The sequence below is a fragment of the Mercurialis annua genome, linkage group LG8 (assembly GCF_937616625.2).
Source record: "Mercurialis annua linkage group LG8, ddMerAnnu1.2, whole genome shotgun sequence".
Classification (NCBI taxonomy): Eukaryota; Viridiplantae; Streptophyta; class Magnoliopsida; order Malpighiales; family Euphorbiaceae; genus Mercurialis; species Mercurialis annua.
This window is the reverse complement of record NC_065577.1, coordinates 31,671,683-31,689,783: the sequence shown is the minus strand read 5'-3', so window position 1 is coordinate 31,689,783 and position 18,101 is coordinate 31,671,683. Positions and strand designations below refer to the sequence as shown.

The 18,101-nt window shown below is 30.9% G+C and overlaps 2 protein-coding genes across 5 annotated transcripts; one reads left to right on the top strand and one right to left on the bottom strand.

Annotated features, from left to right (window-relative positions):
• The first annotated feature begins 1,214 nt into the window (after positions 1-1,214).
• Positions 1,215-4,362, top strand: LOC126659540 (uncharacterized). 3 transcript variants are annotated; one of them, XM_056104077.1, is made up of 3 exons: positions 1,215-2,795; positions 3,666-3,746; positions 3,846-4,362. In XM_056104077.1, exon 1 carries the CDS (start codon positions 1,259-1,261, stop codon positions 2,636-2,638), a length of 1,380 nt encoding a protein of 459 aa, XP_055960052.1. In that variant the 5' UTR covers positions 1,215-1,258; the 3' UTR covers positions 2,639-2,795; positions 3,666-3,746; positions 3,846-4,362. The 3 variants fall into 3 exon arrangements, with proteins under 3 accessions (XP_055960052.1, XP_055960051.1, XP_050208793.1); XM_056104076.1 differs by having other exon boundaries at positions 3,662-3,746; XM_050352836.2 differs by lacking the exons at positions 3,666-3,746; positions 3,846-4,362 and adding an exon at positions 3,573-3,647.
• A 362-nt stretch (positions 4,363-4,724) lies between these two features.
• Positions 4,725-8,813, bottom strand: LOC126659967 (WAT1-related protein At1g68170-like). 2 transcript variants are annotated; one of them, XM_050353302.2, is made up of 7 exons: positions 8,591-8,813; positions 8,401-8,463; positions 6,585-6,701; positions 6,028-6,277; positions 5,756-5,914; positions 5,238-5,389; positions 4,725-5,146 (listed from the first exon to the last, which is right to left on the bottom strand). In XM_050353302.2, exons 1-7 carry the CDS (start codon positions 8,788-8,790, stop codon positions 4,954-4,956), a joined length of 1,134 nt encoding a protein of 377 aa, XP_050209259.1. In that variant the 5' UTR covers positions 8,791-8,813; the 3' UTR covers positions 4,725-4,953. The 2 variants fall into 2 exon arrangements, with proteins under 2 accessions (XP_050209259.1, XP_050209260.1); XM_050353303.2 differs by lacking the exon at positions 6,585-6,701.
• Positions 8,814-18,101: the final 9,288 nt, after the last annotated feature.

The following is an 18,101-nucleotide window of genomic DNA, read 5'->3' as shown; positions in this document are numbered from 1 at the left end:
ACAGATAGCCTAACAGTTAAGATATTACAGCCAGAGCATACTTGCTATAGGGTGTATAAGAATTCAAGGGCCACAACCAAATTTATAGCTGCTGCTTTTAAAGGAGATGGTAAAAGTGAAGCTGAAAGACTTAATAAAATCTGCAGAGAAGGAGCTGAGATTGAATGTGACAGTAGGAAAATGTCATAGGGCAAGGAAAGCTTTAATGTCTGAGCTTGATGGTAGTTTTAAGGCTGAGTTTGGCTATATTGCAGCATATGCTACTGCAATAAGAAGGACTAACCCAGGAAGTTCAGTTGACCTGGAATTGTGCATGGAAGCAAGGAGAGTTAGGAAGATTGTATTTAAAAGGATTTATATCTGCTTTGATGCACTGAAAAGGGGATGAAAAAAAGGCTGTAAAAGAGTTATTGGGGTAGATGGTTGTTTCTTGAAGAGAAAGGGTCCATGTTAAGTGTTGGTGGCTGTTGGGAAGGATGGAAATGAGCAAATATTCCCAATTGCATGGGCTGTAGTGGACGAAGAGACAAAATGCAATTGGGTCTGGTTTCTGAAGTGGCTTGCATTAGATCTTGAACTCCAAGATGGAAGGACAATAACAATACCGTCAGACATGCAAAAGGTTAGTTCATGAAAGCTTATTTGTCTATATAGTGTCTGCTAGTTATATATTGCCTGGTTTGTGCATTATCAACCTATTTTATTAGTGTTTGTTAGTTATATAGTTTTTGTTAGTTATATAATGTATGTTAGTTATGTAATTTTGTTACTTATACTAATGTCTGTTAGTTATGTAGTTTTTGTTAGTTATATAGTGTCTGTTAGTTATGTAGTTTTTGTTAGTTAATAAATTTTAAGAAAATAAAAAATTGAAATCACTGCTTTTTTATCGGTTCAACCTCCAATTCATCGGTTCAACACCGGTTTTTAACGGTTCAATCCGGTTCGTTTCGGTCCAAACCGGTTCAATCAAAAGATTCCGGTATTATGCTGTTTTAAACCGGATCACCGGTCTGATTTCGGTTCGATCGGCCGGTCTTGTCCAGTTTTTAAAACACTGAAAAAGAGACGATAGAGACAGTTGAGATACATATCGAAAATTAGGAGACTATTTAAATACGTTTTAAACTTTAGGGACGGTTCGGTTGGAGGAGAGAGTGTATAAACTTAAGGGACCGTTGATGAAACTTACCTTAATTTCCATCAACAAGAAAAACAAACCAAAAAACCTAATCAACCAAATTAAACTCCAAACACAATGGCGCTCGACTTAACAATTTTCCAAACCATAGTCCCCTCTCGTTTCCTCAGTTTCACCATCCCTCATCCCACTCTCCCTACCCATCTCCTCCGAGTTGCCATCCTCGACTCACCCACTCCATCCACCGAGTCACCCCAGTCTGCAGCTCTCTTTGTCCCTCTAAACCGCGAGTCAGACTGGATTTTCTCCACCGAGTCGGGTCACCTACAGCTTCTCCTCTCATCTCCCGGCATCTCACGCCTCATCTTAATCTGTAAGAATCCAATCAATGACACTTTTGACTCACTTTATAAGAAAGATGATGATACCCAGTTTGTTAAAAGTCTTGTAAATCGCTTGAATCCTCTTTTTATTGCTTTATCTCCCAAGAATTATGGTAAAGATGAGATCTTTGATGTACCCATTTTGGAATATGTAGATAATTTGATTTCTAGTGTTGTTTTAGAGAGATGTAGGGGAGTTTTTGTTGGTGAAATGGTGATTGAAGATGTTGAGATAGAAAATGACAGCGAATCGCGAGAGTTTCGGAGGAGATTGAGGTTTAAAAGAATGCCAAACTTGATTCAAACAGAGATTCGTGTTGTCCCGGAAACAAGTAATGGCTTAGATTGTGTAATGATTGGTGGAGAATTGGAGTTTAGGCCTGATCTTGGAGTTTTAGTGCATCCGTATTTTACGCCGATGATGGCTAGTCTTTCTTTAGCTAGTTGTCATATTGAGGATAGGATTCGGAAGGGGTTAAAGCCTAGAGCTTTGTGTTTAGGAGTTGGAGGTGGTGCTATTCTCAGTTTCTTGAGAACTCAATTGGGGTTTGATGTTTTTGGTGTTGAAATGGATGAGGAGGTTTTAAGGGTCGCGAGGCAGTATTTTGGATTGGAAAACAGTGGAATTCAGGTTTTCGTTGGAGATGCGTTGGAGTTTCTTGAGACAATAGCTGGTCAAAGGGGCTCGTCAAATTTGGTTTCTAGCAAGGCCGAGGGAAATTATGTGAACCATGCATTTGGAACTGACTGTAAATTTGACGTTGTTATGGTTGATTTGGATTCATGTGATCCCAGGACTGGCGTTAGTGCTCCGCCGTTGGAGTTAATTCAGAGACATATAGTTTCAGCTCTGCGTACTCTCCTTTGTGATTTTGGAATCATGGTAATGAATGTGATCCCTCCGAGTAGACCCTTCTATGATACAGTATTAAGTATTTTCCGTGAGTCTTTCCATGATTTGTATGAAATTGATGTTGGTAATGGAGAGAATTTTGTTCTTATTGCAAATATGTCACCGGTTATATCTTCGGTCAGTAACAGCCAAAATACCTTTTTAAAGAAACTAAAGGAGGTGATTCTGGGAAAGTACTTGGATTCCATAAAGAAAATTTAAGCCTAGCAGCGCCGAATTTTATTTTTCAATGGTTTACATGGTACAAAAGCAAATCATGATTTTTATTCTGTTACGCCGTAATTTCTCCCATCTGTGAATTTTACATAAATCAAGCTTCGGAGCAAGATAAGTACATTTTATGGAGAACAGTTGCCAGGTAACAGATAGTCTATGAAGACATTGTATATTATTTATTACAATTCATAGTTCTAACGTCCCGGGTTGTCAATATTGAATTAATTGTTGCCAAGAATTCCAATCATATTAGACTTTTTTTTTTCGAATTTTTTTTATGTTGAAGTTGCCCGTATTGCATAAAAGTTACTTCTGGTCTACTAATTTGTGTAGCTTTTAGATGAAGATTGTTTATGTTGAAGTTGCTCTTGTTGTACTTTCTTTTCAACATTTGACCAGAAGTTACTTCTAGTCTTCTAATTTGTGTAGCTTTTAGATGAAGAAACAGTCGGCATTGGGTGATGCTTATAAATTTCCCAATTGATAATTTTTCTCACAGCTCAGATAGGCGAGATACATTTGATGATTTGATTTGTCTGCAGCTTATTTGTACCTTTCAACATGGTATATACAGTAAGAGTGTGTTGTTTTTAACTCGGAAAAACTGCTATAATTGCTGTGAACGTAAGTGTGAACTACAAGACAGTTATAATTGCTGTGAACTTCAAAAGGCGTTTCATTATAATATAGATATTTCTTAGAACTTTCATGATGTAGCTGAACATGATAGTATGGCTTTCTAGCCTTCATTCTACCCAGTTATGGTTAAGTTTACTACTTCATTCGAGGTTTTACATGATTAAGCTGTGAATGCTTCTGTGATTGAAGCTAAAGATTAAGAGTTCTCTGTTTCTAGCATAAACACCATGTATTTCTTTATTTTCATGTTATTTTCTGCTTTTGTAAATTGTAATTATAGGGTTTTCTTGCTCATTCTGAATTGAGCCTCTTGTCTTGCCTGGTAAGGAGCCTGAACCTAATCCGATAACTTAACATATCTTTCCTTAGGCAGTGTCAGGTCGGGATCTTGTTGGCAGCAGAGTGGATAACCTGGCGCACCTAAAAGGAAAAGAAACTAAGACAACTAGATAAGGTTGAAATATCGATAGCCATTGGATTTTCTTTAGTTCTCCTCTTCAACATTTTATCTTGTAAGTGCTAAATGCAATTTCTTGTATACTGCCTTGTACAGGGAGTTTCTGCATATTCCTTCTCGACGCAGGCAGCTCCATTGAAAGACTTGGAACATTCATATACGTGATGCCGATTTCATTGCGATTCTAGTTTATCTGACATGCACAAAGCACAGCAATGAAGTTGTTGTCAAGTATGTATATATAAACACTTTTTTTCCTATATGCACCTTATTTTCAGATTTTGCTTTCATGAGTTCTTATGCAAGTGCAAGTCCATAATTTGGAGGTTGGTTGTTCATCTTTTATTCTGGATTATCTTTGTTGCCTATTTGCCAACTTTATCGTAACCACTAACCATTTAATTATGTTTTGTTGGATTGCTCTACTTTATATATAACTATTAGCTGATCTCATTTATTCAAGAAAAACGTTCTGCAAAAATGCGTGGGCAAAGGCTGCAAGCATATGCATCCACCCTCCATCTATTCCAACAAAACCCGGGAGCAATTCGTACACTAGGCTATATTGCACGAGAACTTCTTGAGTCTTATGTTCGGCTTTTTTTTTTCCTGTTCTTTGGAAACACTTGTAAAGCTCTGAAACTCTGTGTATGACCTATTCTCGTAAAAAATTAGTTTCCCATAAAAATAAAAGAGATTGGAATTCCCTCAAGTTCATTTTGAACGTGAGAGGGTCATGTTCACGATCTACACCGTTCATTATAAACTAAATGATGTAGATAAAAAAGGTACAATTTTAATCAAATTAATCTTCACCATTCATTTTATAATGAACGGTGTAGATTGTGAACATGACCCCAACTTGAGGGAATAAGAATCCAAATAAGAGTAAAGAAACAACAGGTAGAAAGATCAACATAAGTACTAAAAAGTAGCTTATATGGCGAGATGATGAGCTTCCTCACTACAGAGATATAATTAAAAGTTAATTTATTTCCCGAGCCGATCAATTTATGAATAATAAAAACTACCTGCTGTTTATATGTTATCTGCTCACTACAACTGACAATAGCTATAATGTTACACTTTTAACTATTTTAAACAAAACATGAAGTAGTAAAAAAATATAAATTAAATATGGGTATCAATTAAATACATTAGATAAATTTTGGGCACTAAGGATGCAATTAACCGCAAATTTATCCTATGTTTTAGCCTCACTTTGGAGTTTGTTAATGTCAGAATGTTCCTTTGAGGTGTGATGGTCAGCTTGAGTAACAACTTCAATTGTGTGAACTTGAAGGGAAGTTGATTGAGCTAATTTTAGTTTCAATTCATTGGCTTTACCCCAAAGCACCATATAGAGTCCAAACACAATCAACCCTGCCCCTAATATGCTGCCATTACCAAAAAAAAATTAAGGTTATGTTGAATTGTTTTTGGCAAAGGAAAGAAGAAGAATAAATAATTAATTAGTCCGATACTTACGTTCCTATGTGCAGATTTTTGTGTAGGAACGTAGACTCGACGAGGGCTGTGAGCAGAAGCGATAAAGGGTTGAAGTTGGCAACGAAGACGGGGTCTCTCACTTGCACACACCATGCTATCACAATCACTACCACTCCAGATATCATTATCCCCTATTTTACCAAACTCGGTCGGTCCATTTTAAATCAAATCAGTCATCGGGTCAACTGAAAATTTAATATATATATATTAACACATCTAATTATTCTTGCATCCATATCAATATATGTTTAGCGTAAATTTGCGAAGCTTGTGTTTTAAATTGCTAAAAGGTTAAAGTTATTAAAAAACCCTTTGAATTTCTCAAAAGAGCACAGAGATCTTTTAGTAGTTTGTTTTGCCATTTGGACCTTCAACATTTTCAACTCTTTAAAAATGCTTTTTACATTATAAAATACGTTAAAGTTTATAATTTATTTTGCAATTACCCTGATATATAAAGAAGGTAAGAGAATGAGCAATAAAAGAATGTTACATACGGAATAGACAGCAATGAGAAGCATGAGATTCCAATGCAATTTCCATTCGCTCCAATTCCTCTCCATAGACAGCGAAAAAACGACGCACTGAACCGCCGCTGTAATCGACATTAAAGCTGCACTTGAGTAAGGACATGGATATCTCTTGCTCATCTTTGTCTGCCCTTCATAAACATTACAAACTCAATTCAATTTTTTTCTAGCTTTGTTTGATCAGTCAATATAATGGTAGACATATAACTACCAAATGGTGTTATTATGAAGAAGTAAACCTGGACTATCAACCAGACTGCATATGAGATTATACTGCACAACGCCATCAACGAGCCGATAGAGTAATTTTCATGAGCGTTAGATTGCGAATTTTGCAGCGGATTTTGTTTGACAAGATGAGTACCCATTGACCAGAACTTGATCTCCAAACCCTTGTAGAAACTCAGAACCATTGCTCCTCCTACTACTATTATTGTCCCTATCAACTTCGCCTTTCCGATTGTCGTCTTTAGGTTCAATTTCTCCATTCTATATTTCATCGTAGTAGCACATAACTATTATAATTTTTTAATTTAAACGTGTTCAATACAAAGATTAAAAAAATAGAAACAAAATAAAAATTTACGAATTATGTAATTTTCATTGGTTAATTTATTATAATATAGACTATAAGACAGACTAACATTATAGTTTTAGTCAATTAACATTTTAATCTTAAATTAAGCACTTTCAAAAATACAAACTCATAATTATAAACTTATGACTTTAAGCAAATTAGAATTCTAATTATAATTTTAAAAAATTAAATACATTTATGAAGAAAAAAGAAAAATACCTAAAAGAGAGAGCCAAAATCAATGTCAAAGCAGGGAGGAGATTGGACATAGCACTCACATATGTTGCCGATGTCAAGGCTATGCTTTCCACATACAAATTTTGAGTTACTGCCCCTCTAATATTGTTTAATGTATTAGTATTGCCCACAACATGAATATTTAAATCACCAGAATTTTTTTATTGTATAAGTAATATTCATTTTAAAAAATTTAACGAAAAGCTCGTATACAGCACACATCATTTTCCTTAGAAATGCCATGATTTTGAATATACTTTTAATTTTGTGAAATGAAATATACTTGTTTTTTATCATTAGAGAGGATTTTTAAAATTTATGGAAAAATTGAACTCATGATCTTAGCGGAGTGCTGCATGACGACCACTTGAGCTACTTATTGGTGAAATGAAATATGCTTATTCGCTCCTATTTATGTATTACATGTATCTGTTGAATTTGTAACATGTATACCATATTTGTAAATTTTTATTTCTCAGTTATAAAACACTAAAAATGTTTGTTGTAAAGTCAATGAAAGAATGAATGTAAAATGTACAATATAAATAAAAAATATTTGGAGTAAAAATTAGAAATGATATAGATTATAGAGTAATGTAATATATTTTTGATTTACAAATACAATTATTACTTAGGGAGCCAAATTGGTAAAAATTTAAACTAATTACTCACTCACTTTTTAAATGACACTTTAAATTTGGCTTAATACATCATTTGACCCCTAAACTATACCATTTTATTCTCTGCGACCTCTAAACTAATTTCGTATTCTTTTGGACCTCTTAACTCTTTTTTTTGTTCTATTTAACCCCTCATTCGGAATGTGCACACCACGCGCGATGACGTGGATAAAATTGCTGACATGGCTTTGCTGACATGGGGTTAAATAGAATAAAAAAAATAGTTAAGAGGTCCAACGGAACACTAAAATAGTTTAGAGGTCATAGGGAATAAAATGGTAAGAATTAGGGGTCAAAAAATATATTAAGTCTAAATAGTTTTTTTAATTTAAAATTAAAAGTGATGTACTTTACATATTATTTGAAAAACATCATTTAAGGCTTTAAAAATCATGAAATTTAGCGTGTTTTTCAATTTTAACACATATTTTAAAAATTCAGAATTAATTTGAAAAGTTTGAAATTATAAAAAAAATAAAAGATGATGTATTAAAAATTTTAAAATTAGAAATTTGTGAAACACACTAAAAATTATATTTTTTTAAAAAATTTAGTCTTTTTTAATATTATCACAGTATAGTAAATTTATATATTTTATAATATCGTTAAAAACAGACAAACTTCTATCATTATTGAAATGTAAACAAATATTTACATATATAAGACGTTATATTATGTAATTATTTGACTAAATTTCAATATTTTATTATTTTTTAAAAAGATTAAATGGATAAAAATTAAATAATTGTGTATTTTTGAGAAGGTTAAATGGGTAAAACTTAAAAGTTTGAAGGTGCAATAGGAAAATAAAATAAATTTAGGGGTCAAATAGAACAAAATAGTGTAGTTCGGGGGTTCAATAGAACAATTTATGCATTTTAATTATCCTTCACGCGCTTTAAAGCGTTTGAAAACACGCGCTTTTACCACGTTGGAGGAAAAAGGCCAGATGGGCAAAAGAGTTGCAGTTGACGGGTTAAATAAAACAAAAAATAAAGTTAAGAGGTCCAATAGAATATCAAATTAGTTTAAGAGTCTCATAGAATAAAAGTGTATAGTTTAGGGGTCAAATAATGTATTAAGCCTTTTAAATTTTATAGTTGCTAAAGTAATCTTACCCAAAGAATCCACACAGACATGCTTGAAAAACTACCATCCATGTTAGTTTTGGCCTCTTCTTCCTGCATATCATCAACCACAAATTTAACTTCCATGATTAAATTAATTACTTGAATTACAAGTAATCCACCTACTAAATTAATTCCAAATTTAAATAGAAAAAATGCACAAATCAAGAAGCAAACTGACCTTTCGACGATGAGAGCAAGCGGAATCAAGAAGGCAGTCGAAAAAATCCAACGATACGCAACAAGAACTCTCAAATTCAAATCTTGATTTGCAGCTAATTTATACAATATATTGACTATAGTAAGTGCAATATGAACTACCACCATAGCTGTTACTGCTTTTAAATCATTCAAAACTTTGCAATTTTGTCTCATCATCATCTTCTTCTTCTACAAAAATCAACTAATGTTTATGGTATTTATATATATTTAGTCAATGAATAATTGGGATGACTAGCAAATGAAAATGACCAAAACTGAAAAATATAAGTATACATTACTTGCATTGGAGAAAAAAATACTTTTTTTATTGAGGTAATATGCATCTTTTGTCTCATGTAAAGCATGTCTTTGATGCCCATATATAATTTCTATTGACATTCACATTTTTTTAAATGCAAACATGTAACCTCTTATTTTATGTCACATCATGATAATTTGACAATCAAACGTTCAAATACAACAAAAACAAGTAATGAAAAAAGACCTAAAAGAAACACAATTTGTTTTTGATAATTGGGAAGGAGATAACGTTTGTGAAAGGAATTGAACTCATGATCTAGTAGATTGCTGCCCAATGCTTATACCATTTGAGGCATAACTTATTGGAAGTAGAAACACAAAATTAACATATAATTTAATAACATTTTAGAACACAAAATCAATGAGTTATATTGATTGAGGTTATTACAAAAATTCAAATTTTTTACTAAAAAGTTGAACAATTCAATAAAATAAAAATAAATTAAGCAAATAAATTTTTTGTGAAAGCATCAAATTATAGTAACAATTAACTGTAATAGATTATCAATTAGACATATTTTAAAGATAACAAAAAACTTTCAAAAAATCTTTTTCAAGTTACTTTATAGCATAAAAAATTAAAAATCAAATTGTAATAATTTAATATAAATAAAACATCTATAATCAATCTGTATACATTATTTAATTAATAAGAGTGTATTTTAAACATTTATAAAATATTACCGGAGTACTAGGATGTCCTGATTAATTAGAAAATTTCTTAAATTTTAAATATAGAAAATTTAGTACTATTTTATAATTAATTTTAGGCTATTACTTATGGGGGTGCCAATTATTAAATTTGTAAATCGAACCAAACAAAAATATGTCAATTATTAATTGATTGAATTTATAAAACTTGTCTTGAATATTAATATCTTGTAAAAATATTTTTCGACTTATTTAAAATAATAGAATTGATATTGGTAATTTAATAGATTATTGTATACTATTTTTTAATTTTTTTTTTGAATTTGTATAACTTTATGAATTTTTAAAAAAGACAATAAGCTCATAAATCAAATTCAACTTTATATCTATGAACCGAATAATTATTACCAAATTATACATTTGATGTCAAAAATAGGTATTAATTTTAAATGTTTGGCATTAGACTAGATTTCTTATGTGGTGAAAATTTTAACTAAGATGCCACATCAGTAAAATTAGATTAAAATTTTATGTATGAAATAAAATTAATTTTTTTAAAATAAAATCAAAATTCGACAGATAATAAAAATATTAAATTTTAACTATCAGATCTAAATAATACAAAAATAACATGACATTCAGAGTTTAACGCCCTAGAGATTAAGTATTTTTTTGTATGAAAATCCATCTACAGATTTGTAAGAAGTGTGAAGTTAAGAAATTAGAATCCCAATAAAAAAGATGAATTTTATAGTTAGAAAAGAAAGCATAATTTTGTTTAGTTGAACAAATTATTTTCATGGATTTGTAATTTTTTTTTCATTTATACCTTAGAAGTTAGAACTAAATCATTTTAACATGGTATTTAATTATTAAAAAAAATATCAAATGCTACTTGTATTATCAAACTTTTATACGATTCTACTCTAAAATTGATTTCATTCGTAAATGAACCAATTTAGTAATTTAACATTAATTAATATATCCCATTAAAGTTTCAAAAATAAAATTATTCAGTAAATTTATTATTAGTAAACTAAACAATATTACATTCATTTATAAATAAAATATACAATTTTATTAAATGTATTTGAACCAATCACATAATTAGAGTGTTCAACATTAATAACAAATTATGAGGACAAACGAAATCGAAACGTAATTTGCTTAAGATATCAAATATTTCAAAAACAAATTACAAAGCTAAAAAAAATACATATCAAAAGGTAAAAAAAGTTACAAGATGAGGAAATTATACCCTATATGTTTTCTGTTTGAAATTTTTATAAAAAAACGTTTCAATTTTTTGCTATTATAATTTTTTTTTTTACAAAAGAAATGCCATCTACCAAAAAAATATAGTTTTATAAAAAAGTAAAGAAAACTAAAGCGTATTTTTATAAATATTTAACTGAAAATAAATATTTTTTTTAAAAAAACCCCCTTACAAGATTCATAGACAACCCAAAACCTAGATTAAGAAAGAAAAAATAAATTCAATAAGCAATCATTGCAAATCTAACATCAAAATATGAAGGAAAAAAATTCATAAAAAAAATATGAAGAAAAATTAACATAAATATTAAAAAAGAAAGAGGGAGAAGAAAATATAAATTATTAATATTTCAAAAAAAGTTATAGAATGCTGTGTGGGTTAAATATTTTATTTTGAAAAAATACTAAAAATATAGAGATTATTTTCCAAATACCTATTTTTAGCAAAATATTTACACCATTTTGGCTCATCTTTTCCTTATTTCTTACGATACTTAATAAGCTAATTTATTTACCAAAAATACCCACTATATAAAGAAGCCTTATCTTATTTTAGGTTAAATTTTTATATAGCCACTATTTTCTCTCTCTCTTCTCTCTCAAAGTTCTCTTTTTTTTTCTTCTTCTTCATTTGATTTTCAGTTTTTCTCCTCCGGTTATTTTTCCGTTCATCTTTTCCGTTCGTTTTTCCGTTTGCGCTTCCGTTCGTCTACTTCCTATGGATTTTTCGTCGTTTCTGGTCGTTTTTCCGTTCGTCTTTTCCGTTCGCGCTAATCCGTTCGTCTCTTCCGTTCGCGTTATGGATTTCTCAACTCGTTTTTAGATTTGTGTAATTTTTTTAGGTTTTTTGTAATGATTTAAATATTTTGTAAATAATTATTGTAGATCTATAATTTTTTGTTTATAAAATTGTTCTATTATTTATATAATTATTTATTTTGTCTTTCTCTTATTCATAGATTTGTTTATTGCTACTGATTTTGTAAAGAACAAATTGATTTATGGTGCATTTGTAGTAATTTTATAATATATTTACGTTTTAGTGTATTTTTGGTATATTTATAGTGTATTTCTGCCGTTTTTAGTATATTTATGGTGCATTTACAGTGTTTATGGTGTATCTGCAGTGTTTATGGTGTATTTGCAGTGTTTCATGGTGTTAACCACAAAAAAACACTACAAAATACCATAAATACACTAAAAATAATACACGCTACTTATACACTACTTATACACTATATATACACTAATCTTACACTATATAAACACTATATATACACTACTGTTACACTATAAAAAATAAAAAAAAATTCCAGGAAAAAAATCTATAAAAAATAAAAATTAACACTATATATACACTAATCTTACACCTATATAAAAAAACTGTCGGTCGGTTCGGTCGATCGAACCGGAAAACAGAAAACCGAAATTGAAAACCGAAAAAGGTATTTGTGAAATTAAAAAAAAATGGTATTTTTCATAATGAAAAAAAATCAGAAAAGAAAAGTCAAAACTTGCAATGTAAAATTTTAATTAAAATGCCGAAACATGTATTGTGGGAAATTACCACTTATCAAATTTCAATTTTTTTCGATCTATTTTTGATGGTGTGTCCATTTAAATTTATACATCACTTAAACTAGTATCTATTTTTTAAAAAGTTTATTCTTTGATAACCACTGTTCACAGATATTTTTAGTTTAGATGGCTATCTAAGCAAAATTAAATTATAAACATCTTTATAACAAAAATAAAATTTGGTTTCTTTTAATTTAAACGATACTCGCCTGCACTTTTATCACGTCCTTTTATCAACATTGATTAACTTGGGAGAACTTTCATAATGGATCTGACCTCCATTTTATTTATATACCTAACTATACAATATAAGAAATCTTATATCTTATGATTTTAAAAAAAAAAGAAATCTTATATCTTCTTTTAATTTATTTTTGATATAAAGGATTTTTCGATGCCCGGAGCTGTTTCTTGTCACGATTAATTCAGACCGAATAGAAAATAATCTATTAAAAAGGTGAAATTCTTTCATAATTTTTTTTTATAAAGTTGATCCATACCTATGACATGAACTCAAAACCTCCCATTAAATCCCAACTTCTGCTCGAATCTATGTTAATGGGATCTAAGTGGATCTATTTTTCAAATTTATGTGTTAAACATGACATTTATATTTTATAGAATATTTATATACTTGATTTAATAAAATTTAGCTTTTGATAAATAAATAAATAAATAAATAAATAAAGCCCAACTCAAATGAAAGAAAATAAAATCATACTGACCTGGGTTTGCATTGTATAGCAGCTTATTTTCACTTTCCATGAGAAGAGGTACATAGAGAATAATGTCATATTTATCTATCCATTTTTCTCTACCTAAGGACTGCATCTAATTTTCATCAATAACTACTTTCCTATGCATATTTAATAATACTCATTTTCGGATTTCTCAAGGCATTTCACTTTTTTAATTATTTATTTCTTTTGTTTTCTTTGTTTCGGTTTTATGCTCAATTCTCCATTGCTATTAGCTCAAATGGTATAAGCGCTAAGCAGCAAACTGCTAGGTCGTGAGTTTGATTTTTCTCACAAGCGCTCCCCCTCTCCAAATTATTAAAAAAAAGTATTGTAATAAAATAAAATGAGGACAATTTGGAATTATTGTACTATTGAGATTCTATGTATTCTTTTAAAGTGCTCGCTGAGTAAAAATTTAAGTGAAATTCGAATTAATAAAAGTTTATTTTGGTCCTTTAACTTGACATAAAAGATCAAATAAGGCTAAACTCGTAATTTTGAATAAATATATGTCAAAACTAGGCTTTCTGAAGAATAATACCTTCAAAACAGATCTTTTGACTCATTTGAATCTTTTATCTTCAAATGAACCAATAGTTTGTTGAGAAAATATTATCATATAACTCAAAATCTGAAAAGCTTATGTTGACCCAATATAATATTTTTAGCAAAAATTCATCTTTTTTAATTTTTCATTTTCAGCTTTACCCCTTTTATTAGCAAGTTACTTAAATAACCCTGCTCTATAGTTGCTGCTCTACAGTTGTTATAGTGTACTTCATACACTCAATTCCCCCCCCCCCCCACACTTTCTCTTCTCCTCTACGTTTTTTCCTTCACTTTCTCCATTACTCCATTTTCTTACTCACACAGTCTCTTCTATTCCCCATTATCTCCGAAAATCACTTACCACAAACCTCCGTTTTTGTTATTAAATCATTATCGATAAATCATACACGTAGTTCTTCTGCAAAACCGATTCTTAAAAAAACTCTGAATATGAAAACGAAGAAAGCGATTTCTAAGAAGAAGAAGGGTGAATCAAGCAATGTCAAGGCTAAAGTTCAACAAGAATCTGTCTCTGGTGAAGGAGTAGTCCGGCAATCTCCTCCTTCTCTGAAAAGTAGACATGCAACCGAGATTATTAAGCCAAAGAAGAAGCAAAAATTGATTTCAATCTCTGAACCAAAACAACAAAGTCCTAAAGCACTGTTCTTGATTTCATTTTCACTTTTTAGGTTTTTGATTTTGTTAATTTTATGATGTTTGTTTATTTACTGATTATATGTTTGTATTTGTGATTTTATTTGATCCTTATTTGTTTCATTTTGTTATTTATTTATTTTTCCATGATCTAGTTCAATTTAGATTTTAATACTTAGTTTGTTTTGTTAAATTGATTAATTCTATATTTTAATTTTTTGTTATTGTCATTAGGATTGTTTATGTCACGACCCAAAATCGAGGGCCGAGACCGGCGCTAGGGAACGGGAGTGGTTGCTCCAGAACCCGTAACAAGCCTAAAAACGAGTAAATTTTTTTTCACAAATCAACCACAAAATTATGCACAAAACGTTTTCGGGAAAACATCGTAAAACAATATTCCATATGTGTCGAAAACGTTCTTTGAAAACCAATGCATAATCGATAGGAACCAAGGTCTTACTCTGCGATAACATAACTCAACATTGCCTTGTTCCAAATCATCCAACTTCATTCATTGACAATTGGTGAAAATATCAAACGGATAAAAACGTAGTTTTATAAATCGTATAGATATATTTTATAAAATCAGAGTTAACAGTTGGATCTCGTTTGATACAAACAATCAAATATAGACTGACATTTACTTACTACTGCAGCACTACAAATTGAAGTGTACTTCAATACATACTTAATATATTGCAGACTTCCGAAACAAAAATGGAAGTCCATCTCTTCAAATACTATCACCTGAAATAAAACACTGTTGGGGGGTCAGACAACGTTGAGTGAGTTTACACGTTACTAATGGTGTTATATAGAATAACATCGCATTTAAAAACAAAACATATATATATATAAGAACATAATGTATATCAAGTATTAGATCCGATCAAAACCTTAATCTTAAACAAATACTATTTCCTATACATATCCTACTCATACTGTATCTGTTCATATTATATCAAATCATTTTAATCTGAGTGGTACAGTCCCGAGATAGTTCGACCGAGTTACCGCTACCATGTGGCATAGTCCCGAGATAGTTCAACCAAGTTACTCATGCCACTGCTTAATCCCAAGGTGTGAGTCCCGAGATAGTTCAACCGAGTTACTCACTAGATACGAGTCCCGAAATAGTTCGACCGAGTTACCTCGTATCTACCAAACACAATCCTCCTCGTTTCCAAACATAATCATCATATAACGAGCTCAAATCAAACGTTTTTAAATACTAATATCTATCAATGCTAATTCTATGACTGACCGGACACTGGTGATCACACAGCCTATTGACGCCAAATAGGTAGTTCGTTTCCTCGGATCACTATACTAGTTTTATTTTATAAGAAAGATCATTCAATAAGAAATAATAATCATTATAAATAATAATACTTTATGCGATACATTTATAATAATGATAATTAAATTAAATAGCTTTAGTTAATAACACACAAAAGTAAATTATAAACTCACCACTTGCTAACCATAATTTTCGAGAATTCATAAAGCGGTATCGTATTCATCATGTTCCGGGTCCCGTTGGTGGTCGTCTCACCGGGTCTATGGAAATCCGATAATCGCACTAATTAATAAAAATCTAACTAGAATTACTTATCCAAAAATTGGTTTCTAGCCAACTTCGGCTATCGAAACCGCTTATTTTAAATAGCCCATACTCAAAATAAATTGGACATCTTCATAGTTCATAACATTGTCTACGACTCTCATTTAGATTCAAACTTCATTCGACGTCGTTAAAGTTTCCAAAATTTTCCTCAAAGATAGCTCTTTAAAATTTTTCTATTTATTTCGTGTTTTTGGACCATCTTTGAGCTACTAAAATTGTCAATTAAAGTGGTCCAAATTCAAAATAAAATTGATATTCGTCTAAAACTTTTATTTAGACCTCAGACTGAAACTAGCACCCGTAGGTGTCGGAAATTAGTCCTGAAGTGTGTACCTCAAATCTGGAAATATAAGCTGTTAAAAACAGCCTTCTAACGCTGCTATTTCAGACAGCGGAACAGGGTATCTACAGCGAATATTTTCCAAAACAAATTTGACATTTATAAACTTCACACTTCCATCTATAATATCCGTGAAGATTTCAACTAATTCCGACTTACCATTTGTTCACAATTTAATCCCAAAGTTGGCCCTTTTATTATGTTTTAACACTTAGTTTACTTTTCTAACTTATATTTCCAGTTTTTGACTTAACTTTGAACACAGAGAATTTTTAATCCGACTAAACAACACCACATTTATTTTTCTTAAATCTCATCTACGCAACATCATGTATTTATTCTACTCATTTTTGGGTTAATATTATTACGGATTGAGGTCCGTTTTCATAGGCGAAGTAACCTTCGCGACTTGATTCCAGGATTTCCAGATTTTAATATTTTCAACTCCCTCTCTATTTCAATCAACCCAATCATATTCACTCGTGCAAATCTTAATCCGACTACCACGATGTATTCTCTGTATATCCCTTACGATATACTACTCAAGCCTTTTCGCAAAACATCGTTCAACGACCTCCGTATCGTGGCCTAAACTTAGTGTCATGAACTGTTTTGGGGCTGCAATTCTGCAGTCCCTTAATCAGTTTTAAACCCATCAAATGCTATGATGTAATCTCAAGACATTTACGTATTTACTTAAACCCGAGGTGCGTGCAAAAACACCATTCCTGGCCGGTCGGGGACTGCTCAAGCAGTCCCCTTTAGGGGCTCAACTCTGCTCGTTGTGAGCAGAGTTCATCTGCTCGCTGTGAGCAGAATGGATTCTGCTCACACTAGCAGAGTTGGTTCTGCTCCTTTGGAGCAGAACCGAGCTCTTCGGTTCATCTCGACACTCATACCTCGACACTCAAACAAACTCCTAACATTTCTAACAATTATATCCGTCAAAATTTACTCAAAACCATCAACCAATCATCTATTAAAACTGAATTCCAGCAATTACCAAAGCATAATATTTAATCAACTTAACTCAGCAATTACCACTTAATTTGTCAATCAAATTCAGAGTTAAGGATTATACCTTGATCCTTGGTGTGTTGGCTTTGTAACCGAGCTTGAATCATCAGATTCAGTGGCAAAATGGTGAAGCTTTGAGAGTTGCCGTAGTGATTGTTCCATTTGAAGAAGAAAAGAATGAAACCTTCAGCAATACTTGAAGGAGTAAGGGTTTGATCAAATTTTCATTATCTGATTGTGGGTTTGCTAAAGAAATTGAAGAGGTGAAAGGGATATGTGTATTTGTCTAGTTAAATTGGTGGAAGAGTGACATGAAATGCTTTAATTGCACACCTCCTACAATTCAATCCTTCGATTTTCAATTTCTTCAATCTAATCCAAATCGTTCTCATAATTAATCAGAATCTTGATGATTACTCTTTATCGATAAATAATGGACTCCATCGCATTATTTATTTATCCGGTCCAATAATTTATTTATGTCATTTCCTTTTTCGATAATCAAATTCCGTTTAATTAAAATCCTTTCATCCAAATTTTATAAAGTTTAATCTTAGTTCCTTAATTTTTTTATTTTACGAACTTTATCGTAAAATTTATTAGCTTAGGAATTACCATTTATTTTATTTTAATTTATTTATTTTTCTTAGTCCCGCTAAATTTCAATTTATCAAATAATAAATTCCATTTAATTTATTATTTTACGATAATTTTAATAGACCACTTTGGTCTAATT

Bases quoted from the DNA above. Each gene is read 5' to 3' on its own strand.
- LOC126659540 (XM_056104077.1), top strand. From the start codon at position 1,259: ATGGCGCTCGACTTAACAATTTTCCAAACCATAGTCCCCTCTCGTTTC.
- LOC126659967 (XM_050353302.2), bottom strand. From the start codon at position 8,790: ATGATGATGAGACAAAATTGCAAAGTTTTGAATGATTTAAAAGCAGTA. The intron at 5,390-5,755 runs GTATGTAACATT...TTGGTAAAATAG, and splicing joins TTCTCATTGCTGTCTATTCC to GGGATAATGATATCTGGAGT. The intron at 5,147-5,237 runs GTAAGTATCGGA...TGGTAATGGCAG, and splicing joins AAAAATCTGCACATAGGAAC to CATATTAGGGGCAGGGTTGA.